Here is a 26,099-nt window from a genome sequence, read left to right as displayed (position 1 = left end):
TTGAGTTGACATCTGGTAACTGTATGGAAATATCTGCATTTTGCTTCTTATTTTCAGCTTTTGTATAAAATCTGGTATGAATTGAGTCTTTGCACCCATAGATATAGATTCCTCCTTGAATACATTTTTAATTCAATTTAGACACGATGACAACAAATCCTAAATTTCGGCAACAGACTAGTCCATTCTTTGAATGTACAGAGTCGCCTTTTTGCGGTACTCATAGAAGAGTGCCGCCGTAAGACATTGCCAGGCCTGAAATGATGGCGAAAGTGTCCAGTTCGAACCTACGATCTGGGTGAACTTCGTGACTACTCCAAATGCCTCGTTAAACCGCCATCGTCAGATTCATTGACAGTCTGGGATCACTTTCTTTCAAGACCTCGCTACAGTCAAGTCTGTCAGACATATCTGTTGAACATAGCAGAATTTTTATTAAATTAACATGGTTACCTGCAATAATTTGATTCCTTAGCGGAGGATAAATTGCAGAAGCCGGAGATTTGCAGCTGTTGCAGTAAATTACCCTGGGATCAAAGTTTGGGAGAGCAGTCGGAAAGGCTTTTCCGGAACCTGGAGACAGCAATCTCGCTAAGGGATGACTGGATGTTTGAGAGAGCAGCCAGGACCGGATCTTCTTCCTGAAGATCGGCGTACGGAAGGGGTCTTGCTCTTTTAGCCGTGGTGCTAACATCAGTGGAAGCGAAAGCATGAGCGATGGTGGCGGGGAGACGACAATTCTGCTTGGATGTACTTTTCGTAGGAGTAGCGACAGGAGGAACTACGGCCTGATCGTTAGCATTTGCTACGAAAAACTGAAGGTCTTCGTGACTTGCCCCAAGGGACGCAGGGCATTCGCAGCAATAGAGTGCTTTGTTAGACTTTACTTAACTATCTTTACCTAGACATTTGCTGCTTTATAGTTTTAAAAATTTGACAGCCCCTTTAGTAACCTAAAGCTTGTGGCCCAAAAAATAAAAAAAATAAATAAAAGAAACAGCACTCTCCTAAAAGAAGGATTGCCGTCTTGACTGACTTATAATGCAGGGTTAAGACAAAAGAGGACTTCCCAAAGCTTTGATACATATTGAGCAAAGAAAAGACTGCACAAAAGTTTAAAGACAATTTGTTTATTCAGATGTTAACACAATAGGCCCAGAGGAGATTTGCCTTTGCTGAGTAGAGTCTGTTCCTCTTTGCCCTAGAAAGACAAGAAGAGTATAGATCACCAACTGCACGTAGATTTAGTCGACAAAATTTTTCTCCAGATTACACTTACCCCGTCTTACTCCTTTCATCTCTTGCGGTCTGGAGTAAATCTGGGGTGTAGGTTGCACACACTGGCCTCTGCACAAACCATCGAATTGGCTGTTTTTGTCACAAATCGCTGCATCACAGTGGATATAGATCTGCAGACAGAAGGGTTTATTACACAGGGCTACATGCTGCTGTACCATGCAATGTGGCCAATACACACTTCATTTGGTTACAACAGTCCCACTTTACCTCATCTTTCAGAACCGCCTCATCTTTAGTGAAGGTGAACATCTTTATAGAGAAGCGTTTGATGTGGGATGGGACTAAAACCCTTGCGTCGCTCACAACAGGATGGAAAATGGTCACATGGCTATCATCAGGATTCTCACAACTGGAGGGAATAAAACAAGCTTCTGAATGCTTTTTGTTAAACCCATGACATTTGGATTATGTTTTAGGGATTGTCACAAATTGCTTTCAATAAAGAGAAAAGCTGAAGGTGCACAAAGTTTTATGCTGCCATTTACCCGTCCACAATGATATCCCAGAGAGGCAGAGACGTCCGGTTGTCATAAAGTGTAGCCCAACACTTCTCCACAATGAGCTCCAAATTTGGGTCAGTAGACTCAATCAGCTCCACCTCAAAATACAGAGGCTGCCTCAGATATTTCACAACTGGATAATCTTCTGCTTGGTAGAAGAGATTGTATGATGAATCTGGAAGAGTAGAGTCACATTAGTAAAAGGCATGGACCGGCCAGACGGTGTACAGTCTTGCAAAAACAAGATAGGCGTTTAATGAAGTCAACCTTACCTTGGGCTAGCCTCATTTGCACCATCAGCTGCCCTGAGCCGATCTCTGCTGTGGGTTCATAGCGTCTTGGTTTAGAGCTGAATGCGACAGTCCGAGTCTCATTGACCACGTAGTAGCAGGAAACGGTCTGTCTATAGGAGAAAAATACACTGTAGGTGTTGACCTCTCACTAGACGGTATGTCCGGATAAAAGATTGGACGAGTCCCTTTACCTGTACTCAGGATCGACTGGCGATGTGGAGGCTACTCTTTTGTTGTAATACAGTCCAATCTCATTTTCATACAGCATGTAGTGGTCAAAGAACTAAAATAAAAGTGAGGCATTAGAATGTTTAAGAAAATAATTTGTAGATTTAAGGTGAACCAACACTTACTGTTCTAGTGGTTCCACAGGAATCGACACTGAAAGAGAAATATGCAGAGCGATCGTCACTGAACGCCGGTTTGCAGGACTGGTCCTTTAGGGTCAGCCTACTTGGGCTGAGATTGGGCACAGATTCCACCTTCACAGCCATAGCGGTCATGGTTCCATTGGGGTAGCACACTGAGGATAGAGGTGGTAAGGTTGAAAAAAAATATCCTACAATCCCAATCAGCAGAAATACTGCATTTTTTTTTTATGCCTTACTGGTTGTTGTAAAGAGGAAGGTGCAGGACAGGTAGAGATCAGAAAGCACCCAGTTGTTGATGGGATCCAACAGAAGCAAGTCAACTCGGGTTCTGACTGAATCCGAGGTTATCAGCTGTAAGACAAAAGGTAAGTTATCCAGTGCAGCAAATTTATGAGATTTTATTGTTCGACATACCTCGAACGCTGTGTCCTTGGCAGTGTATGGCAGGATGAGGGTAAAGTGTGTGCCGTTTCCTTGGAAATTGTATTCCTCAGCCATCTCAGCTGTCAGCACTCGAGGGCCAAGCATGGCCTTGAAATTGTGGCCTTGATTTCCGTATTTTACACCGATGTAAAACTGATTCTGGTCACAGGTGCCAGTGATGGTGGGTAGCTCTAAAAGCAGAGAAACATTTATTAACCATTTGAGTGAGCAACTTTCTCTCCCTTTGGTGTTAAGGGAAGACACACAATATTAGTTGAAACATTCTCCTATTCCCCGTTGGGTCAAAGCAATTAACTAGATACCGTGAAAAGCAAAAGCATGAGAGCTCACCAACATCCTGATGAGATGCCTGCAACTCGACTGGGTGCGCAAATTGAGTTTCTTCAGGCAGGGTGATAAACCCAAAGATCAGAGGGAGGAAGTAGGTTGTAACCAAGCGGTCAGGATTCTGCAGATAGAAACGGCTCAGTTAGGTCTTTGAAACACTGGCATGCAGAGCAAATAAGCTGGCACGGAGTGGCTTTTTGCATTTATAATTTCACATACATGTTTCAGGACTACAGCCGAATCGAAGGGTACTGAAAGAGAGAAGCTCTTGGTTCCATTGGAGTGGTTGTGCTCCTGGACGGTGAAGCCTCTGGCATTGCTCTCCTCAACAGTGAGAACCCCGGTGGAGAAGGTGATGTTCCTCAGCACCACATCATGAAGAAAGGTGCTCAAGATAATGCTGAACACCCGGGCCTCTGGAACAGTATCTGAGGAACAGAAAGAGACAGGTTTGTAGCCTTCTTCTCGAGCCTGAGATTCTGTTGTCTACTGGAGAATGTGACTTACTTTCGTGGAAGTGGGGAGGTTGAGGCATAAGAGGGGTGGTAATGGGGAACAAAACCTTGTATCTGGTATCATCTTGGGTGTCAGTGGTCCTCCACAGTACCTCAAGCATGGGCTCCACAATGTAGGTGATGTGGTACTGGTAATCTGGGGCATGGCTCTGCAATTATTCATGACATTTTAATAAAACATGCAAAGACTAGTGACTCTTGCATTTCTAATGTAGAAGACTTCCCAACCTTGAAGTGACCATCAGGCGAGCCCACTGGGATCTCAATGACGATGTGATGGCGTGTGGTGGACAGTGTGTAACCCCGTGCGGCCATCTGAGCTCCATCAAGCCTCTTCCCGTTGATGCCCATGTGCATTTCTAGGACTTCAAAGTTGCCATCCAACAGCTGTGTCACACGGCGAGGTACGTGCCAAGAGATTACATTGTTGATGAAGAGGACGCCACCTGTAAATGATAAAGCAACTGTTGACGCAACTGTGTGACAACTAAATGTTAACTGTGTCCAGCCACTGATTGCTCGAGACTTACCTGTGGGACAAGCAGCTGCCAGGTTCACCACATTCAGACCATGCGGTGCCTGATAGTAGGCGCTCACCCTGAAAACTTCAATGGGGACTCCACCCACCTAAAAGATGTCAGGTTTAACATCATGCTTTTAATGTCACGTAAAATGCAAAACACTGCGATGAGTGTTACTTACCTCCTCCGAATAAGTCTCTGCTGTATTGTACGGGGATCGCATAACCAGACGGGTCGAGGTCACCATGGCACCATAGCCGGCTTGTTCAGCCTCACTAAGCACCATGGACACTGGTTCTGGGGTGTAGAATGTCAACTTCCAGATACCATGCGCTGCCCCAGAGGCCTATAGGGAAGGGAAGAATGAGTAATTTCCCCCGTTTGCAATAACAAATGTTGCAGGTTGAACAGCAAGTCCACCCCAACAGTGGATTTGTAACACATACATCAGGAATGGCGTCGATATCTTTAACATCTTGAGCCTGTCTCTTTGCTTCAGGAGTAGTAATGTGGTTTGACACCTAAAACAAGAAATGGTGGTTTAATAGTTTGTTATGACACTGGTTGGTTGACCCATTAATGTAAAGTGACCTACTTCCATGTAGTTCCTGTCACAGAGAATCTCTCTTGACGCCCACCGAGTGTAGCTGCAAGTCTGCATCACATCATGGGTAACCACGTCTGATTGAGTGTGGCCGTACATTCGGAGCCTTAAGCCAACATTAAAGGTCTGATCGTCCTACAAATGCAATGCATGAAATGAGAAGAATTTTGGCATTAGTGGAGTCAAGAGCTGAAATCACGCAATTTGTTATTTAAGTAATTAATGAAAAGAGTCAAATATTTCCAGCCACCTTTGTCCATTTTGGCATTGTTAAATTGCCTAGTGTTGAGATATTATAAAGCTTCATTTAAAAAATTCACAGACCAAACATTAATTTAAGAGAGATAATGGGCAGATAAATGCAGCCTTGAGATTTTTACACCACATTACGAACACTTTGTGTCCTATAAAATGCATGTAGAGGGAAGGAGAGAAAATACTGACAATTGCAGTTAAACACGGGAGGTTCTATTCAAAGTTTTTCAGAAAAGCAACTACAAAATAGGAACTACTGTGTGCCTCAAAAATTAGTCTCGAGAATTTAAGGGATATGTGAACTACACCATGATGTTTTTCTCACTGGCGAATTATAATAAATGTCATCTAATAAATTGAGCTTAAACGCACTTTGTTGTCCACGTAGCAGCCCAGCAGAGACGAGTAGATTCTGGTGTTACCCCACGGGTCAGACTCCATGCTGTATCCACACTGAGCAGCCAATCTGGGTGTTAACACAATGTGCTGGGTGCCATCTGGGGGGGGGGAAGACAGACAACCATGACAGGACTTTACTCACCTAGTGATGCACCAATCATGTTCATTAGCAGATTTTATACTCACCGACGGCTTCAACCTCAAGCTCGTTCCCCACTGCTAGGGCCTTGTCCAATGAAAGCCTCATTAGATTACCCACACAGTCTGACCGTAAACCACTGCCTGTTAAAGAAAAGGCTTGTGAGGAAGAGTAAACGTTCTTTAACAATAACAGTGGTAAAGTAATTTAGTTTGAATTCAGGCTTACGTGACTGAGAATTGAGTTTCATATTTGGCCTTGCTTGACCCAAGAGGATTACTGCAGCCATCAAGTTCCATAACAAACTTGAACAAGTAAAACACATAGTTTAGATACATTAAGTGTGCAGCTAGCAGTCTTTGAAACAAAGAATCAAAATTAACCTACATGTTCCCAAGCCTCCACATGTTGCAGTCTGAGCGCATCCTAACAAAAGAACTAGAGGAATCAAATCACTGTCAGCGCTTGGCACTGCACGCCCAGCACACCAGACAACAAACCAACTCAGAAGAGAAGTGACTGACTACCTTACTGCTCCAGCACCAGCTGTTTTATACATCAGCAAATTACAATACACAGGTGAGACCAATTGGTGATTCTCCACCCAGCTCACATGAAGTGAGACAGCTTGATGTTTTATGAAGACTGGAAAATCTTAATATATGCATACACAATAATCGGTAGTGTGATAAAAAATTATCCATTGTTCACTGATTACAAACATATATACATTTGAGTTTGGCATCAAAAATATATAATTTTAATTATTCGAGAGATCCAGTGTCAAAAGAGGCCGAGTATCTTTCCTGAAAACCATAAATTTAGAAATAAATTTAAGACACAAAACATGTTTTTCCTTTGCAGCTGAGAGACTTATAATTTTTATTGCATGCAAACACTTGATTTAGGTTTGTTTATAGTCACAAACCTCCTCCCAGTGTGTTCAAGATGGGGCAATAACATGTATTACCGACAGTAAAACCCAAGCTCATCTTTTCACCTGGTGCTTCTGGGTCGATAAGTCTGCGCAAGCGCGGTCCACTCACAGAATTATACAATAATATGCTTTAAAGGATATGTTTCCCATATTTCAGGACACTTACTAATATGGGGATCAAGACGATGAGAAACTTGAGACAAACATGTAAATTTCCTCATTGAACCTGAACTATCGAATATATTAATTTACCTGCCAAAAGAAGTTTATTGTGACAACCCCAAATTAAAATGTGCAGAGCAAAGATGAATTAGGGATTTAGGGCCAGATTCAAATGAAACATACTAAATTAAAAACATGATTAAGTGCCTTCTAGGGGGTCAGCGAACTTTTTGGTTGATTAGACAATTTGTTTATTTAAATTTTTTTCCCAAACATGAATGTGTCCATTATTTTAATAGTTCAGTATTGTATGCAAGATAACAGATATGTTTATGCATGACAGTGGCACTAATAGGCCATCACTCATTTCCACATTTATGTTTAAAATGAAAACAATTTGAATAGCTTGTGTGCATGATTATCATGCAATTGACAGACAATGTTGATGTTGGCATTGGTATCAGCTGACAAGGTATGTTTATAAATGGCGGTGGCACGGCTACTCACTGTACCTTGCACATGTTTAAAATAAAAACATGAATATATGAACCTGTGTATTATTTGAATAGCTTAGTATTGAATGCACAATAAAGAGGTATGTTTATACATGGCACTAGGCCAGTAAACAGTAAGACCAGCTTCAAGAAGTCCAGTAGAATACAGTTACTAAATAGAATTCAGTTGCCACAATAGCAATTACAGCATAATGGATTTTTTTATTTATTTTTTCTAGTGAGGTATGGTGTTCACGATAAAAAACATTAAAAAACATATATGTGACACACTGAAATGTAATGTATAAAAAAGTATTCCAGTCATAATGTCAGGGGACTGACTCAGTAATGTTATTAAGTATCATACATCCAGTTTATTTGGTCAGCTAAAACAAATGCAGTCTAACACATCAGCCCTGCAATAATCCTACATGAATATGATATAATGGGGCTGAATTGTTTTCAAGACATTTGTCATTTATAGAAGGTAGATTGTGTTACTTAGTCCTTTGTTTACATGGTCTTATTTTAATCCCATAGTTTACTTTGAAATCCAATATCGTGGAGAACAGAGCCTAAACAATAAACATGTGTTACTGCCCAGCGTCTGCACTGTAAATATGGTGAACAGCAGTGCCATCTGTCCTGTAACAGCCTCTTGCTTAACCTGATGAAAAATAAACAGTGTCTGACAATAGGCGCAGTGTCACCTCCCTCACACTATACATCTCAGGTGAAGCCATAATAATGAGACAAAACATATCATTGGCTGTTGATTAATAGATCATAATTATTGTTTTGTCTGCGAAGTGTCAACAAAATCGTTAAAAATTGCCATTATTATTTTCCAAAGCCCAAGTTGACACTTTCTAAATGCTTGTTTTGTCTGACTTTAAGTCAAAAACTCAAGTTCACTATCATATAAAAGAAAGGGTCAGAACCTCACATTTGAGAGGCTGATACCTGTGAATATTTGTCATATTTGGAAGCAATTAAAACATTTTCTTTCAATTGATAAATCAATTAATTGTTTCAGCTCAAAATTCACCCATTTTATAAAATTTAAAACAATAAAATGAATTGACTTTGGAAACAAGTTGTCAAAACAAACTCACCACACGATCCCTTTTTTCTATATTCTGGATACGTATCACACAATTAAGCTCAGCAGATGTACTTTTTCTAGTAATAACCAGTAAATAATTGAAGACTGAAGACATAGGTTGTCACTCTAAAGCTTCCATGTAATTTATTAAGTGCATTTAAAGTTATACAAGGAAAACATTTTGTTGATTTTGGCAGTCCCTCTGGACAAAAGCGGTCGTGTTTCCAAGCACAAGAGTCCCTTTAGAAAACCTCTCATTTTACTGCAGCAGGGTCTGACAGTCGGCCCCACTCAGTCCTGGTTCTCCCGTGCGCCCAGTACTATGGCCCGAGTCTCCGCTGTATGGTGTCGGTGTTGGCTCCCCTCAGGGACCGGTGTAGCAGCGAGGTGATGCTCTGCTCCTCTAACTAATAACATTATAGAAAATCTTCTCGCTGACGGTCTCAGATACTTATGTAGGTCATAACCAGTTAAGTTCCTCACAATAACTTTAAATGACACAATACTCAAGAACACCTCAACAATTGAAAAGTACATATTTCTGGTATTGTTGTTCTAATGGTATACATACTTTAAACTCGTCATACCTTCACTGTTTTTTTAACTTGTATTTCCCGGCCATCAAGTAGTGTGACAATTTGATTTACAATAAGAATTTCAATTTTATTAAATATAAAATCCTACAAGTAAAACAAAATTGGTCATATGTGATGTTTTACAGGCTTTTGAGAGACGTTAACAGAATAGGCAAATCAATGATCGGATATGTATGCCAAAAAAAAAAAAGACAACAGAAAAGGTTGAATCTTTAGAGTGGCGACCAACAGCAATCTCACCTATTGTGCAAAATGTTTAACTCCCATACAGATGTGCTTGCTGTATTTCAGACATCCACATATAAAACATGTAGGCCAAGTTCTGAAGAGTTGCATTTTTATTATCTCACAATCTTTAGGTCATATCTTGTTCAACCTTCTGACTTTTTTGCGCTTTGACTTTTACGCGCTGCTTCTGTGACTTCTGCAGCAGAGCCAGCGTGTCTCTCTTCTCAATTTTCCTGAGTTGTTTCTTCTTCATCCTCTTGATCTTTGCCGTGTTCGTGATCTGTGATACAAAAGAGACAGTAGAATATAAACAACGGTCAAATCTCCAATACAAAGATTGTGTGGGCTTATGTTGCCAATCAATTATCATACCTGCAAACTCATGAGAGGTGAAAAAGGTGACAAGCCCGAAACCCTGTCGGGTTCAAGTCTGAACGGTAACGGAACATAACGTAACTTAAACTGTAACGGAGGGAAATGAAGACGCTGTAGACATCTTAACGCTGATTGGCCAAGACTCAACACGTCAAAGATGTTCTATTGCGAAGATCACGACATCACATTTTCGCCTCGTCTCACTCCAATCTGAGAAACGCTGGCTGGCTGGCCAGTTGACACATATTTTGACTATCTCTGTTGAACATTTATTTTTTTACTTAAAACTTCCTGTTTCAAAATAAAAGCCATCTAGCGTCTTTCTGTGGACAGAATCCCTTCATTGTTATCACGAGGCTTTTATTCTGAAATATTGTGGCCCGGGCATTAGGTTGTCATCATATATTGGGTGAAGTCTTCCAGAACTTTTAGTGTGAACAACAGTTGACATACCACTTGCACAATCTCTGATTTGCGTTCGTTCTCTGCACGACGTTTCAAGTTGTCCTCTCTCCTTTTCCTCTTGTCCTATAAAGCCAGGGAACATAGAATATAATGTGAAAAAAGGTGCAAACACTTAAAACATTACAACGGTTAAATCATCACACAGCTTCTGCCTACCTCTCTCTGTTTGGCTTTATCCCCTTTAAGCTGCAAAGTATACCGTTTCACCAGGTCCTTGTCCCGTTTGGCCTCCATCTTCTTTTCCCAAGAAGAGCACAATGGTTTGTCTCTCAACATTGCAGAGAACCTGAAAGACAAAATCAGATATAGCAGGTTTATAGATGATACAAGATTGTTGGCTGGAATAATTTGCATGTACGGCAACATGAGGCCAGGGACTGCTGTGGCCCTAAAAGCTGAGTCAGTTTAGTGACGAATGCTGGTAGACTTTTGGTAGAAACACATCCTCCCTCTTGTGTATTAATACTTTTTTCTACAATCCGCAATTCATTTTCATTCAGTGGAATAAGCCGACCTTCATCCGTCTTACATGATACTTTAACACAAACTGCTATACGATAACTTAACCTAAATTAAATCACACAATTATGATTCAGTGATATAATACCTAATCGATTTTTAAAAAATCCAACAAGTGACAGATTTGAGATGTGCTGCTAAGAACACAATGCTTTCAGAACTGAGGTGTGATACTCGACCCTCATTTATATTTCAAAACCAATATTACAGATGTATTACTTTCTGCAGCTTCCCCCTTTAACTCTATGGAGATATATAGCATCTTAGTTTCTAAAGCGATGTTTTATATAAAAAAGAATTAGTAACTAAAGCTCTTAAATATAAATAGTGGAGTAAAAAGTACAATATTTCCCTCTGAAATGTAGATGAGTAGAAGTATATTGTTGCATGAAATCAAAACAAAAACTTGACTTAAATGACAGTAAGCTACTTAATTAAATGTAACGTTACTCAGTTACTTCCACAGTAAGACTAACGCTATCCTCACCTCAGCTTGTTGCGGTCCTTCCACACTCTGCCGGATTTGGGTTTTCCCAGCGGAATGACCGGACTTTGTTTCGCACTTAAACCCAGACGAGGCTTCTTCTTTGGAGCGGCCGCAGAACTCGTGGGTGCCGTTTCTGCCGGTGCAGGCCCGGGCAGAAGAATGTCTTCGTTCCCGTTAACGTGGCCTCCGTCTGTATCTGCTGCAGCCTGTGCGTGCGGCTCCGCTTGCTCTGACGAGGTAACGTCACCGGACTCCGGTTCGACTGACATGGCGAGCTTCTCTTCGGCCAGACTCTCGAGTTTCTGCCCTGCTACCTCCGTGTTTTCCTTTTCTACCGTCGCCAGCTCCTGGAGGACGGACCTCCTGGTCCTCCGGCTGGGGGTCCTCACTGGGGCTTCTGAGTCCAGAAGTGCGGCTGGAGTGCGCACTTTGCGGCCGCTGCGGGTCCGTCTGGTCTCTGGCGGGGGATCCTGGACCTCCTTCTCCTCGTGTCCCACTTCAGAACCGGTAGTTACTTCTAGCATGGCTGTCTGCCTCTTTGACATGTTTCTAATTAAGTTGGCTACACCAAATTACTCTGATAAACTTGCGTACCCACGTGTGACCACCGCCAGCGTTGTATACTTGCTTTACTTCCGCTTCTAAGGCGGATGGTAAACAACGTAGCAGCGCATTATCTCCCCCTACTGGTCTGGAGTGTGAACTGCAAACTTCCTATTCTAGTACTCTGCCTCATTTCTTTGTTGAACCCATAGACTGTTGATGAAAATCTCTCAACAAATTGCCTACAAACCCATACTAGAAATAAATGGAAGAATTGATGAACACAAATCCAAATAGTTTATTTTTTTTTAAACATTTCACAGTACATATTTTTGTTATGTATTTTTCTTTTTTTTTGAGAGGAAAAACACCCAATATCAATGTTATGAATCAATTCTTTATTATGCGGCATGGGGGAACACACCTCAGAGATGAAAGTGCAGTTTCTCTCTGTTTTTATAGAGAAGAAAAAAACAAGCATAACAACAGACAGAAACAACTCCAGGACTATTGAAGCATTATCTCTTTCTATGATGACAGAAACCTCCTTTCTTCTACATCGTTAAGCATACATTGCTCTGTCTGATAATTCCTTGTTTTGCACAGTTTATTTCTAAAATGTTAGTCATAATGCTAAATAATATTTTTCCCACAGAAAGTTTTTAAAATAAGATGCTCTGTATATTAATTAACGATGATCACATGCAGTAGTTTCTTTCACCTATAGTAGTTATTAGTTAAAACATGCAGTTCTTCCCTTTCTCACTTCTGTTAATATGATGCTGTATTTGGCCAACAGCTGTGGAGATCACACCTTATGATATTCAAAGGGACACACTATTTTCTACCTCCTTTGGATCCAGGTATGTGTATGGGACGTCCAGATCCTTGTTTCTGTTTGTGATGGCCTCACTTAAGATTTGAAGCTCTCCTTGAAAATCCCTGATCAGGTCGCAGGGAGTCTCCTCACTAAAATGCTGCTCTGGGTAGTGGCCAAGAGGGACCTGATGACATCAATGATATATTTAAAAACTTTTTTTTAAATGTTTATCAAACATAAACTATTAGTAAAAGAATGAACAGTTTGTAGGAAGTTACCAGGATTTTTCCATGGCTCGAAGAGGGTATTTTTGTTTTAATACCTCAAACATAAATGTGATTTGCTATTTTATTTTCATGAGGTTTTGTACACTTACGGAGTCATAGGATGGCCTGCTAAGTAGCCACATGGCAGCCATTCCGTTTGCTGCAATGCCCATGTTAGGCAACGCCTGCAGCATTGTGGCCTCGTTTGTTGTCCCCTTTTTGGTTGGTGGAGGAATTTCCAGGGTGGTGGGAGTGTTGGGCATCCAGCCACCGTAGTCAAACTGCGACGAATGAATGATTGACAGATGATTAATACTTTGAGAAGCCACATCATGTCAGTAGTTGGAAAGTTGACTACGTTGGTCCACACTGAAATATTCCAATAACTATTGGATGCATGCAATATGGATTGGAACAAAACCTTTGCAGACATTCATGGTCCCCAGAGGATGGCTTTGGTGTTCCAAAGTTTCTCCCTAGAGCCACCATGAGGTGGACATTCAACTTTCTGCTGGATTGCCATTTCATTTAGTTTAAACATTCATGTTGAGCTCAGGGTGATAACTTTAGTGATCCTATGACTTTTCATTGGGTGCTATCATCAGATCAAAATTTGTATATGTCCAATACTTTGTAGCCAAATACCTTAAAATCTATTGACATTCCCATCAGCCTAAGCTGCACTTTTTGTTTTGTGCTAATTTTGCAAATGCTTGCATGTAAACGTAGATTGTGATCTTATAAACACTATACCTGCTAAAAGTCAGCATGATAGCGTTGCCATTGTGAGTATCATAGCATTCGTGGCATTTAGCTCAAAGCATCACCGTGCCAAAGTGCAGCCTCACAGACCTGCTGGCATGGCTTAGAGACTCTTGTTTATGTTAAGGACTTAAGACTAACAGACAACCTGATAAACCTATTCCACAAAAATAGCAACATTATGATTTTATAAAAAGGCCTCACCTGTCCAGCGTTCACAGCCGAGTGCTGTCCTGAGCAAGTGAAGATCACCATGGTGACAAACTTCACCATCTCAGCCACAGTGGTGAAGCTCTGTGGAATCCCTGAGAATTAGAGGGAATAAACTGCGTTACCAAAAGGTTCTCGGGATTCAGAGACTAAATATATCAGTAAGCAACCATTTGCAATCTAATGCTATAGTGGGGTCATGGCTACTAGAGAATGAAGTCGCTCTCCCTCTCTTGTAATCCAAGCTTCTCTGTGTTTTGTTTACGTAGCCGGGCCGGCCCAACAGGCATTTTAGTGCATGTGAGTCTCAGTGTGTGCCCCACTGGTTAGCTCAAGGTTGCTGATCTACACTGTGCTCATAGGGCGGGACCGCTGATAACGCCGTCCTGACACACGGCATCATCGCGGAAGCACAGCTTTCTCCATGTTGAGAGACTATACAGCCCAATATCACAAATTTGCCCCAAGGGTCTTTGCAATCTGTAGAGCATATGACACCCTCTGTCCTTTGACCTTTGCTTCCGATAAGGAACAACACCCCCCTAAAATATCCCCTTAAAGCCCACCTGTGCCGGTTTGGGAAAGGAATCCATGTTCAAAAATGTCCGAAATCCACTTCTGTAGTTCAGAGTCTTTCTGGACCTCAGTGTCATTCTTGTAGTAGAAGCTCAGCACTCCCTTCACAAACCTTTGACAAATGTGGATAAGTTCTGTTAAACACATTCCCAGTTGAATTAGCCATTTTTTTTAAATACACACTGCAGTAGTAAGACATTATTTTGTAAGACAATTTAAGGCCATCTCTTTAGAATGATCAGCTCTGTTCTTTTTAAGAATTTGATGCAATAGCTTATTCAACACAGTAGATCACACAATTATAAATAAATAGTTTTTTTTACATTTTACAAAACATTTTACAAAACTTGCCAATTGTCTTATTGAGAGTGAGATGAGAAGATTAATATCACTCTCATATGTGTGTGTTAAGTATAGGTCTACAACTGGTAACAGTTAGCCTGGCTTGCTTCATAGTTCAAATATATACCTATAAGCACCTCTAAATTGGACTCATTGACACATTAGCATGACAGCTACATGTCACTAAAACATACATGATTTTGCAATAATGTGCAACAGAATGCAAACTGCCTATAATACTTGTGGATGATACTCCAAAGCTTGATTCCATCATCCCTGTAGTAGAAGTTCGGTACATCCTCCAGCCCACGGTCAACAATGTCGTCTGGTATGCAGAGGGAGCGGTAGGTCACTGAGGACAGTGATCTCTTCAGGAGTGTCCTCTTACCCTCTCCTCCAGAAGCTGCAAACTAGGAGAAAATCAAATGTGTACATGATTGGTGTGGAGAAAAATGTTTCAGTCAAACTTCACTTTGATGAACAACAGAATAAACTTGATGAGCTTCAGTTGTCCGTACTCGAATATGAGTTTATTACAACACAGATCTGACGTAAGAGAAGATCTTGGTAATGTATGCCTGGATACAGTCTAAAACATTACATTTGCTCAGCTTCATACACTGTGTCCCCACTGAGCATGTTGTTCATTTCATACCTTTATGAAAAATCCATCATCAGATATTAGAAGACCTCGAGCTAACTTGTTGATCTGTAGAGTGTAGCGCGTGTGAGGTACAAGGAGCTGAGGGAAAGACAAAACCTCTGTGAACGTGATGCTTCTATACCATTTAGCAGTGTGGAATACTTAAACAAATATATACACACTAAAACATTATGATTCATCCACTTTGGAAGACACAAAAAACAGCAACTTGAAAAAAATTACAACTCCAGTAAAAATTCCGTATTCTCCCTTTCAGTTACCTTGTACAGCGGATGCACCATGGGCACGTTGCGCAGCAGTGACACTGCAAAAACTTCAGCCAGCAAATGACTGCGCAGCAGGTGAGCATTGAGTTGATGGTCGTTGAAATCTGCACTTCTCACAAAAATCTTGGCCGTCAACCAGTCGTACTCAGAGTCAGTAGGAAAGAAGATGGGATTATCATCTGCTGGCGTCTGCTTCAGCTGCAGGAGAAGGAAGGGAGGTGTGGTTAATTCAATCCATTCAATACATTACCAGTAGTGGTCAATAGGAAGAAATGAGAAAATTCATTGCTTTAATCCAGGCGGCAACCTCTGGTCTGGGAGTTTTCCCTGTTTTCACTTTTAACTCTTTCACGGTGTTTTCAGTTCATGAAAGTTAAGTGTAACATTTTGTCACCAAAATGTCAGTGTTTGGTTCGGTTGTACTCCACCCTCTCAAACTGTGTGTTTATGACAGGTGAAAAAAAATTGGTAATTTACAAAGCTAGTTCTAAATGTGCTCAAAGAGTCACATGAATAGTAGTAATTCAAGCAAACTCTAATTTCAATGTCTAATTAAGCTTAGTTCATACTCGCCGTAGTGAAGCCGGCGCAAGGCACACGTGATCACATGACTGTCACAAATAGTTCACTGATTAAAAACACTATTTACATGTTTTGGGATTTTTTTACAGGGCTTGTACAAAGGTAATAAAGTAGTCCATTAATATGAGATATGACTTTACAGATAATTACAATCCCTCCTCGTCATTGTGAAGGTTGATTTATGGCTTTTTGCCAGATACACCTACAGTCTATGGGCATATCTATGGGTTACACTCGTTGTCTTTTTGATTACTTACAGTTAATTTTGTTTGTACGCCTTCTGGTGTTTCGGAGAATAATGCAGCGTATAAACGCCTCCTTTCATGCTCGGAGTTCACACCAAGGGCGAGTATTAATAAAGCTTTACATTTGAATATCACCACAAACCACCAATCACGAAACATCATCAAGTAGACAAATGGGTTTAGCCTCTGTTATGCAGCTAACGTTCAGTGAAACAAAATGGATCGGTTTTGAAATCAAAAAGTGATGTGGGAGACAACAGTAAAAGCTTCAAAGTGTGTGGTGATGAACCCTGAATTCATGGAATTTGGATTCATAATGGCAGCCAGTGAAAGGTGAGGGTAAGAAGAATATTTATTCTGGTCTTTACAGCTGAGAGAGGCATCATTTACAGCCTAGTTAAGTTTTTTTCATTTTTCTTTGTCACTATTTGGTTTTTTTCTCATTTATTAATTGGGGTTTTAACAATCAGAAGTGAGCCAAAAGGAACACCTGGTTTAGAGTGAATGAAGAACTTATAACTTTCAGGGATGGAAAAAAAATAGGGAACAGAAAGAATATATTTGCCAAATATTGTTTTCACATTTTCTTATGTCGTAAATACAGGAGAGAAAACAAAGATCACACTTAGAAAATGGATCACCAGAATTATTTTCCCACTTGCTTCCCAGGGCATCCGTATATTTGAGTGTTAATCTCACCTGAATAGCAATTGGCACCAGCTCATCACCAGATGTTTTGTGAAGCAGGACGAGGGGAGCCATCAAGTACTGCCTCTTCCCGTTGATGATGTTTGGTTTCAGCCCATCCAAATGCTTGAAGTCACACAGGAATATGTTTCCTTTCTGTATTTCATTTAGTGAGGATGAGAAATTATTTAACTCACATGCATACAGTGTGAATATTAATTATACTAAGCGAACGTAAGTGAATGTTAATGCAACATGCTTTTCCAAATTGAACATGTCATGGAGCAAAATATGAGTCTAAGATCAATCAAAGTCAAGACATTTACCTCCATTTCACCTTCCAAGCTACACTGATCACCGAGGAAGACCATGTCATCACTGACAGGAAAGTTCGTGGGCAGGACTGAACAACGTTGGATCAACATGGGGTTGACACCGTTTAGAAACTGGTAGCCAAAGAAAGCGTCCTCCTCCCAATGTTTCTGGACATATTCTGGGAAAAAAGTTAAACTTCATTGAGTTATAAACTTTGTGCTAGAAAATATATTACAGTTATCAGCTTCACTCTACACTGTATATGAAACAGGAAAATTGCAAACAATGTGTTGCACAGACTGCACTCACAGACATGGTTGTTTATAGTTATTTATCAAAGTCTTGATTGTATTCAATTAAATATTGTTACACATTTCTTTCTGTGAGATTTTTTCCCCTGTTTACTGAGCTATAAGTGATAATAATTATAATATATATATGATAAGTTTAGCATCATGGAATACAGTTTAATATCTGAATGAGTACAATTTAATATACTATCATGCATACAGTATCAAGTATTTCATTAAACTACCATGATAGTACCTGATATCTTAGTCCGTTTGAACCAGAACACCTTCTTGATAGCATCAATATTCGGCCAGTTCTCCTTGGCATCAGTAAGTCCCTTCAGTTTCAGCTCAGCCAGCCTAGAAAATAAAAGCATAGTGTAACTTTATGATGATGCCGGACTGATTTAATAGGTAGGTACATAGTTACATAGATCTGACAGAATTTGAGGACATCACCCAGTGAGTGCAGTGAAGTGAAACTCTGTGGTCTTGGTGAAGGAGAACTGGACCTCACTAGGCAGAGAAAGAGGGTCTTTTGCATTCATGCAGTGGGGTACTCCCTCTCTATAGTCATCCCAGCTGGAAAAGAGAGAGGAGCAGATTGATAAGGAACAGTAGATTTAGAGTATGCAAGCATAATATACTTGACACGTATGCTATATTGTAATTTTGCAACATCCATCCATCCATTATTCAAACCGCTTATCATAATCCGAAGGCAGAGTACACCCAGACAGATCGCTAGACTATCGCAGGGACTTTGCAACATGATATAATATCAAATATTTAAATAAACCATGGCAGGTGTCGCAATGTCATCTTGTGGTTAATTTATAATTAATATTTTCTCGCAAAAGGGCGTAGATGAATGTTAGTTTTGGGTTGCATAAAGTCAAATAATGTATAAGCTCTGATTGCTCACCCATAGTCTTCCCCTCGCTGCTTCAGCTCCAGCACCCGACTGTACTTGCCAAGATCATGGTGGTCGTCAAAGATTCTCAGAGCTTGAAGAAAGAAATAACAAGGTTTAAAATTGTTGATAAATACAGCGAGTTGGTTACTCCAGCCTCCTTATAGATCAGCATTTCCTTCTTTTGTCTTCTGTGGTCAGTGAACAGCGTACAGGATGTCTGACAAGTCTAATTCACACAAACCTGTTCCCTCTCTGAAGCGGTGCACCTCATTGTCAGAGATCCAGCGGTAGATGGGAAAGTTGTAGGTGTCACCCTCAGGGGATCTCACTTCCACCTTGGCAGGGAACCAAGACTTTTCAAGGAACAGTAGGAGACACGGTTTATCTATCTCTATTAGGATCAGCTTTCCAATGGAGTCGGGGCAGGACACGGTAAAACTGGACACCTGGAGTTGAAAACATTCATACAAGAGATAAAAATGTATTTGATAACTAAGAACTGAGCTGTAACATCCAAATACTTATCATAAACTACTGAATGTGGAAGGGTGGACAAAATAAAAACTTAAGCAAAATGATGTCACTGCATAAAATATGTATTCATGGGGATTTGTTTTGTTGCTTTGGTCACCTTTGTGGCCGTAAGTTAAAGAGTTACAGAGCAGCACATATCCTGTTGCTGCACATATGAGTCTGAGTTGACCAGACTTTACATCAGCTTCTCTAGATTGATATTTAATGTGCCATAATCTCGTAAAGTTGAGACAGTATGTTATACATTTAGAGCAATATTTCAGACTTACTGCTCCACTGATGAAGGATAAAGGTCCTTTGAAGCCTATCAGCCAGGTGCGTTTGCTCTCCCCTTCCGTGCCCACCAGCTTAATGCAGACACTGTTAAAAGTGCTGGCAGAGGCGAGGTTGCCAGTGTATATGGTCACTATATAATTCACCATTTTCACACTGGAAAGCAGAAGAAACCTGGTGGGGAGAGAAAAATAATAACCATTCTCAGCACTGTTCAGGTTAACTATCATGTAGACCTGAGAGTAAACACTTTAAAATACCGGTATCACAATGAAAAGGCTATTGGCAAATGCTGTTATAATAACTGATATTAAATTATTCTTTTCTACCTTATTTATTACAATCCAGTCTATGTGAACCGAAAAAGCATCTCTCTTCTTACCTGTTAATGAGAAGTTCCTTTTTGAACTGCTCACCACTGAGTCCCCTTTTTATACAGTTTTGTGGGAGTGCATTCAGGGAGTAGTAGCCAGCTGAATGCTGATGGAATGTTGGACATATATCAAGTTAGACCTACAAAACAACAGGGAAATGAAGCAAATAAGGAAGCACTATTATCATTCAAGACAATCAAGGTTTTCCACCTGTGAGGAAAATCCCTGTTATAATTATGCATAGTCATAATGTTCCTGTTTATATAATAATGACCAGAGGCTTATGTATTCACATGATGGTTATTGGTTAAGTTGGTAACTGCATTAAGTAAACTCGCAAAATACTTTAAGGGTTAGACTTCATTCTGTATATATGTGTTTTTGTGTGTATTTTGAGAAAATAAGGATATGCATAAATAAGATACCTTATGTACAAACCACCTGACATGGATGAGTAGGACGTTAAGCAGTTGGATTGCAGATGTTTCACATATAAAGGGTAAAAGTAATGCATCCTAAGTCATTACATGTCAAATCCATGTTAAATGGATATTTGGTCTACTGGTATACTTCGATTTCCAACTTGCATCTTTTACTAGACTAAAACCTGATATTTTTCAGTATTTTACATGACATTTGGGAGCTAGTCCAGGATGTCTGACTGGAGGAGTCCCTGAAACGTGGTGACAGGTCAACCATGCACAGCCGAGGAATGGGTTTCTCCCTGAGAGAGGCTCGTAATCAACCTGAGGGGATGGGAGAGGCTCCTGAATCAGAGGGTGCATCACAGATTCCTCAACATGGCGTCTCAAGGGATAAATATTATCTAGAAAAGGTGAGGACACAATATAGCCTCCAGAGTAGAACTCACTAAAGCACTGACAAGTTTATTAATGATGTTGGACACTTTGTTTAAGCTTAAAAGATAAACAGGATCCTTGTTAATTAAGTCAAAGTTAACTTAACACCCACTAAAGGAAGAATGGGGAAATAAACTAATACACACATGTCGGCACAGAATCAAGGACCTACTCTATTTTCTATTTATTTCCTTTTGGTCCATGTGGGGTGGCCCCATGGTCTCTGATATGCGGATGACATTCCAGAGTCAAAGGAAGATGATAAGGAAGGCTAGTATATAGTTTCTAACTAGTCTTCCTTCATGAAATCTGTTATCTCCTCATCTGCTCTGGCTGTCGTCACTATGACAAAATGTAATATATCAGGTTTTCTTTAAATGTTTATTGACAGTTCCAAAAGTATTTTTTCATTTTCCACATCTATTCTTGATGATCTGACCTTGTTCCCTGTTCACTTCACAGGCAAATCCTCCAAGCACAGATTTCTTTACGTAAATACAGAGCTCCAGCCCCAACTGTTTTCTCAAAAGTCCCGAATCGTTTAGATTTTTTAAATACCTTAAACTTTGTGAGTATTTGAGAGTAAGAGACATTTAGAAGAAAAGAGGAGGAAAGGAGAACAGAGTGACCAGCAGTAGATCAAATAAAGTACCGTAAAATAATAATATATGCTCCTGTTGTTTATCCGACTATGCTATTCCCTAAAGAAATCCATTATTGAAGACCACATTTACTTGGCATTATTGGGGATCCTTTATTTGAAATGACAACAGTCCAGAATAGATTTAGATCCAACTGTAGCACATTTGCCAAATATTCGTTCTGTGAACTCTACTCCAGCATAGAATAACAAAAATAAGTTTCAAGATTACTAATGCTGTTTACACCAAATTCCTTCGCTGTTATGTAAATTCTAAAATAGTCACAGTTTTTGCCTTTTTTTGATGGTCAAAGTGAACATTTTCATCCAGAAGGAAAATGACAGTTGGGGTACAATTATATGCAAAATAAGATGTAGGCTCTACAGGCAGGCTGTCCCCTAAAGATAATGTTCCCATACAACAAAACAATACATTGTGAATTACTTTTGAAAGGAAAATTGTTTTGTTGTGGATTACGCATGCTTTTGACTTATCATAAATCTGTCTCAAAACACAAGCCTTTCACACAGGAGACTGCTGTTTGTGTTACGGGTGTACAAAGTACTTTTGTTTCCTTATTGTTTTGTTTCAATTTCGTAATCCTTTTAAGTCAACCCATGATGTTTTTTTTAACTAAACCTTACTAAGAAATTGTGTAGTGTTTTTAGATTTATTATGTTCGTTAACCACGTGTTTAAAATGGTTTAAAACTGCGCCCTTTCTGTCCGGATAAAAATATGGTTCCCTCGAAACGTAATTGAGAGTTTAGGTGTATGGGAGCATCATTTTATAGGTGACAGCTACAGGAAAGCTACAGAATGAATGTTACTATCACGTTTTTCTAAATGATGTACAGCCATTCTAGCATCTCAAATGGCTTGAAGAATCGTGCATATAGCTGTGGCAAATGGGAAAAAAAATATTTCAACCTTTTAACCCCCTAGGTTTGGGCTGAGTCACAAATTTTTACTCTGCCCCTGAAATTGATACTCTAATAACTTCAATCCACTTTTTAGTTGTACACTGTCCTCATTTCTCTAACAGACAGCTGGTGGTTTGTGGACAATGAAATAAAATATGTTCAGGGCGAGGCCCCATGACTTCAGTTTTGTCTGAGTTAAACATGAGGAAGTTGCAGGTCATCCAGGTTTTTATTTCCCTAAGACATGCTTGAAGTTTAGCCAACTGGTTGGTTTCGTCTGGCTTGATCGATAGATATAATTGGGTATCATCTGCATAACAATGAAAGTTTGTTTCGTGTTTACTGATAATCTTGCTTAAAGGATGCATATATAAGGTGAATAGAATTGGTCCAAGCACAGCATCTTGTGGGACTTTGCGACTAACTTTGGCGTGCATCGATGATTCATCATTTACAAAATGGGATTGATCTGACAATTGGGACTTAAACCAATTGAGTGTGGCTCCTTTAATGCTAATTAAATGTTCCAGTCTCTGTAATAGGATATGATGGTCAATGATGTCAAATGCAGCACTGAGGTTCTAACAAGACAAGTACAGAGACAAGTTTTTTGCAATTAGAAGGCCATTAGTATTTTTCACCAGTGCTATCGCTGTGCTATGATGCACTCTTAATCCTGACTGAAAATCTTCAAATAAACTAATGTTATGTAGAAAGTCCCTCAAAAATGCTCTGACTCTCTGTCAGCTACAGTGCTGAGGAGATCAATATTATTGATGAGTAGTAGACTGCTCTGATATTACGAAGGGTCTTCCGATACATTTTAAGACTCTCGCCAGACTGTTTTAAGGACTAAACTTGATAAAGATTCTTAGTAATTCAGATTCAGAAATTTCAGAATAAAGACCTGGGGCCTGGTACACTATAACAAATAGAATAGGCTTGAGTCAAAGAAGGCTGCTACTCCACCTCCTTGGCCTGTGCCTCGAGGAATGTGAGTCTCAATATGACTTGGAGGAGTTGATTCATTTAGGCTGATACATTCTTCATTACACAGCCAGGTTTTCTTAAGACTAAATAATAAATATGATTATCTGATATTAAATCATTCACTAATAGATCTGATATTTAAGTGTCCACATTTAATTTCCTATTTTGTTGCACTGTTGCGGTGGTCGTGTTCATTTTTATTAGGCTATTGTGTGTAACTCCTCTTCTATTTACTTCTGATTTATCTCATTTAAGTGGCTGTGGGGAAGACACATGGTCTCTATGGGTCTTTGGGTTACTGCTCTAATGAGAGTGCAGAGAAGCGTGTAAGGGAGCAACTCTGCTTCCTGATCTCCACTCTGAGTTAAGTCCACGAATAAACTCGGTCAGATTTCTAGATATGAGCATCGCGCTATCCAAAGTGGGATGAATGCTGCCGTTAATCAAACCAGGTCATCCCCAGAAAGTCTGGCAATTATCTACGAAGCCCACATCATTTGCAGGACAGCACCCCGACAGCCAGCGGTGGAATGATGACATGCAACTGAACATGTCATCCTTGGTTAGATTTGGTGAGGGGTCATATTTTCTTTCTATTTCTTAGCACTATTGTGTAGCACAATTTGTATAATGTACTGGTAAAAGACATAAGGCACAAACTTGAAGGGTTGAATAATTTTTTTGGGACCTATATTAATGAATGTGTGTGTTGTAGCTGCCTCTCAGCTTGAACAAATGGAGGCCAGCCCTGTAAAGACAAACTTATGCACTCAATTTGTCTGTTTGGTTTCCTCAACACAATGTGGTCATTGTGGTACAACCTTTGTCAAAATGATGATGTATTGAATGAATTGTTGCTTTATTGTGCAATAATATAATTTGTAATGTTTGTGTTCAGGTCACTCACCTCTGTTGTTGAAACACTTAAGATAAGGTAAGATGATGAGACCACAGTTTAATACTTTTAATCAGTTATTCATAACACACTTTAATGCAATCTTAAGGTTACTAAAATTGTACTGTATGTGCTGAGAAAAATCACATCCAGCACCCGGACTATCAGCACTGGCACCCCTCAGGGATGTGTGCTCTCCCCACTGCTCTTCTCCCTCTACACCAACGACTGCACCTCGGAGGACCCAACTGTTAAACTCCTGAAGTTCGCAGACGACACAGCGGTCATCGGCCTCATCAGGGACGGTGATGAGTCTGCGTACAGACGGGAGGTTGAACAGCTGGTCCTCTGGTGTGGACAGAACAACCTGGAGCTAAACAAGCTCAAAACTGTGGAGATGACAGTGGACTTCAGGAGGAGCCCCCCAACACTACCCTTCCCTCACCATACTCAACAGCACTGTGTCTGTGGTGGAGACCTTCAAGTTTCTGGGATCCACAATCTCCCAGGACCTGAAGTGGGCCCCCAACATCGACACCATCAGGAAAAAGACCCAGCAGAGGTTATACTTCCTGCGCCAGCTCAGGAAGTTCAACCTGCCTCAGGAACTGCTGATCCTGTTTTACTCCACCATCATCCAGTCTGTTCTCTGTTCTTCTATCACTGTGTGGTTTGGATCGGCCACCAAACAGGATAGAAACAGACTACAACGGATTGTCAGGTCTGCAGAGAGAATCATTGGTTCCAGCCTGCCCTCCATCCTGGACTTGTACACCTCCAGAGTCCGGAAACGGGCTGGAAAGATCACTGCAGACCCATCACACCCTGGACACGACCTGTTCCAACTCCTCTCCTCTGGTAGGCGCTACAGGGCTCTTTACGCCAAAACCACCAGACACAGGAACAGCTTATTTCCACTGGCAGTCACTCTCATGAACAATTAACAGTCAAACTGCACTACTACCTCCATTCTGCACTATCACCTTAATTCCATGGACACTGTTGTTGTATGGGTTATGTTCATATATATAGATACACTGTTAGCCCGAACTAGTTGACTTTACTAGAAAATCGCGTGGAAACCCGTTGCCTCAAACCATTTAAGTTTTTACAAATGGAGGAACTAAACAGATCAAGTTGTGTTAACATAGAAGCTTAATGAATGCAGTAGACAAATTTAAGTCCACATTAGTAATCTTTACTAAAAATCATGAATTCACTTGAATTATTTTTTCTTTAGTCTAAGTTTAATGAAATAACTATTTTAAGTTCAACATACATACGCATATATAAACAAATCACTAATATAACATTATTTATTGCTACTTAAGACCATTAGTTTATTTAAGTAATGTCTTTACTTTTAATTCAATTAATTATACTATTTGATTTTGAGATTTAATGTATTGTTTCAAGAAAATTGTACAGAAGGAAAGAAATTAAACAATAAATTTTAATGTTCCGATGTGTTTTATTTTTTCAAAACATTGCATTGTAACTGTTAAAACTGAAAGAAATTCCAACTTGTCGAGGGAAGAAATACAGCATTACACAGTAACTGTGCCTTGTGAATGACTATTCACATGCAAACATTTCAACTTGACTGGATAAGGACAGAGGAACTGGGTTAAACATATCGAAACAACTGAACACCAATATGCAGTCCAGAGACAGACAAGAAAGACAGACAGAGAGAGAGACAGACAGACAGCAGTACAATGCCTCCAAGTCTTGTGTGTATGTAGAGGGTCAGATGAAAGGTGGTTCATCTTAACGTCCTCCTGTCACACAGAAAGCTCCAGATCTAGAGGAATATGAAGCAGCTGATGTTCAACTGTGTTGTTGTTCCTCACAGTCTGGAACAGAAACCTTTACACAGAAAGCTCTTATAGATTCATGTTCATGATTTAAACATAAAGATAATGCAGCAACATTTTGACCAAAACTCATTTTCATTCAACCTGTTCAAGCCGAGAGAGACGTTCATAAACACATCATAATACAAAGAGGATCTGTGTGAGCTCACAAACACACCCACAGGAACTCTTCTGTGGGTTCTACAGGAACTCAACTGATTTCCTGTAAATGAAG

At 40.1% G+C, this 26,099-nt stretch overlaps 3 protein-coding genes across 3 annotated transcripts; all 3 read right to left on the bottom strand.

The window, feature by feature from the left end:
* Nucleotides 1-564: 564 nt before the first annotated feature.
* LOC142950002 (zona pellucida sperm-binding protein 2-like) lies at nucleotides 565-6,074 on the bottom strand. The gene is made up of 21 exons (XM_076091907.1): nucleotides 6,055-6,074; nucleotides 5,896-5,972; nucleotides 5,715-5,810; nucleotides 5,502-5,626; nucleotides 4,866-5,009; nucleotides 4,717-4,791; nucleotides 4,452-4,616; nucleotides 4,280-4,376; nucleotides 3,978-4,195; nucleotides 3,742-3,898; nucleotides 3,454-3,662; nucleotides 3,238-3,355; nucleotides 2,878-3,077; nucleotides 2,700-2,814; nucleotides 2,446-2,615; nucleotides 2,284-2,375; nucleotides 2,072-2,202; nucleotides 1,785-1,974; nucleotides 1,507-1,648; nucleotides 1,280-1,409; nucleotides 565-1,201 (listed from the first exon to the last, which is right to left on the bottom strand). The coding sequence occupies exons 1-21, from the start codon at nucleotides 6,072-6,074 to the stop codon at nucleotides 1,131-1,133; spliced, it is 2,742 nt and encodes a 913-aa protein (XP_075948022.1). The 3' UTR covers nucleotides 565-1,130.
* Nucleotides 6,075-8,483: 2,409 nt separating this feature from the next.
* Nucleotides 8,484-11,669, bottom strand: ccdc86 (coiled-coil domain containing 86). Its single transcript, XM_076091295.1, has 4 exons — nucleotides 11,036-11,669; nucleotides 10,186-10,315; nucleotides 10,018-10,092; nucleotides 8,484-9,469 (listed from the first exon to the last, which is right to left on the bottom strand). Exons 1-4 carry the CDS (start codon nucleotides 11,578-11,580, stop codon nucleotides 9,317-9,319), a joined length of 903 nt encoding a protein of 300 aa, XP_075947410.1. The 5' UTR covers nucleotides 11,581-11,669; the 3' UTR covers nucleotides 8,484-9,316.
* Nucleotides 11,670-12,402: 733 nt separating this feature from the next.
* Nucleotides 12,403-19,475, bottom strand: LOC142950001 (polyunsaturated fatty acid lipoxygenase ALOX15B-like). The gene is made up of 14 exons (XM_076091905.1): nucleotides 19,323-19,475; nucleotides 18,761-18,965; nucleotides 18,529-18,610; nucleotides 18,063-18,185; nucleotides 17,860-17,963; nucleotides 17,325-17,491; nucleotides 17,011-17,154; nucleotides 15,479-15,682; nucleotides 15,210-15,296; nucleotides 14,795-14,964; nucleotides 14,203-14,324; nucleotides 13,631-13,731; nucleotides 12,775-12,945; nucleotides 12,403-12,582 (listed from the first exon to the last, which is right to left on the bottom strand). Exons 1-14 carry the CDS (start codon nucleotides 19,473-19,475, stop codon nucleotides 12,403-12,405), a joined length of 2,013 nt encoding a protein of 670 aa, XP_075948020.1.
* Nucleotides 19,476-26,099: the final 6,624 nt, after the last annotated feature.

The sequence above is a fragment of the Anarhichas minor genome, unplaced genomic scaffold (assembly GCF_050575085.1).
Source record: "Anarhichas minor isolate MPS153535 unplaced genomic scaffold, ASM5057508v1 ptg000014l, whole genome shotgun sequence".
Classification (NCBI taxonomy): Eukaryota; Metazoa; Chordata; class Actinopteri; order Perciformes; family Anarhichadidae; genus Anarhichas; species Anarhichas minor.
Note: the sequence above shows the minus strand (reverse complement) of the source record. Positions and strands in the feature narration are given on the sequence as shown.

Excerpts from the sequence above, each read along its gene's own strand:
- LOC142950002 (XM_076091907.1), bottom strand. The coding sequence starts at position 6,074 with ATGTGGAGGCTTGGGAACAT. Across the intron at positions 5,973-6,054 it reads ATGTGGAGGCTTGGGAACAT|TTTGTTATGGAACTTGATGG; the intron begins GTAGGTTAATTT and ends TACTTGTTCAAG. Across the intron at positions 2,376-2,445 it reads CCTGTGGAACCACTAGAACA|TTCTTTGACCACTACATGCT; the intron begins GTAAGTGTTGGT and ends CTTTTATTTTAG.
- ccdc86 (XM_076091295.1), bottom strand. The coding sequence starts at position 11,580 with ATGTCAAAGAGGCAGACAGCCATGCTAGAAGTAACTACCGGTTCTGAA. Across the intron at positions 10,316-11,035 it reads AAGGACCGCAACAAGCTGAG|GTTCTCTGCAATGTTGAGAG; the intron begins GTGAGGATAGCG and ends TTTGTCTTTCAG. Across the intron at positions 9,470-10,017 it reads AATCAGAGATTGTGCAAGTG|ATCACGAACACGGCAAAGAT; the intron begins GTATGTCAACTG and ends TTTGTATCACAG.
- LOC142950001 (XM_076091905.1), bottom strand. The coding sequence starts at position 19,475 with ATGGTGAATTATATAGTGACCATATACACTGGCAACCTCGCCTCTGCC. Across the intron at positions 18,966-19,322 it reads TATCCTTCATCAGTGGAGCA|GTGTCCAGTTTTACCGTGTC; the intron begins GTAAGTCTGAAA and ends TTTCAACTCCAG. Across the intron at positions 14,325-14,794 it reads CTTTGGAGTATCATCCACAA|GTTTGTGAAGGGAGTGCTGA; the intron begins GTATTATAGGCA and ends CATTTGTCAAAG.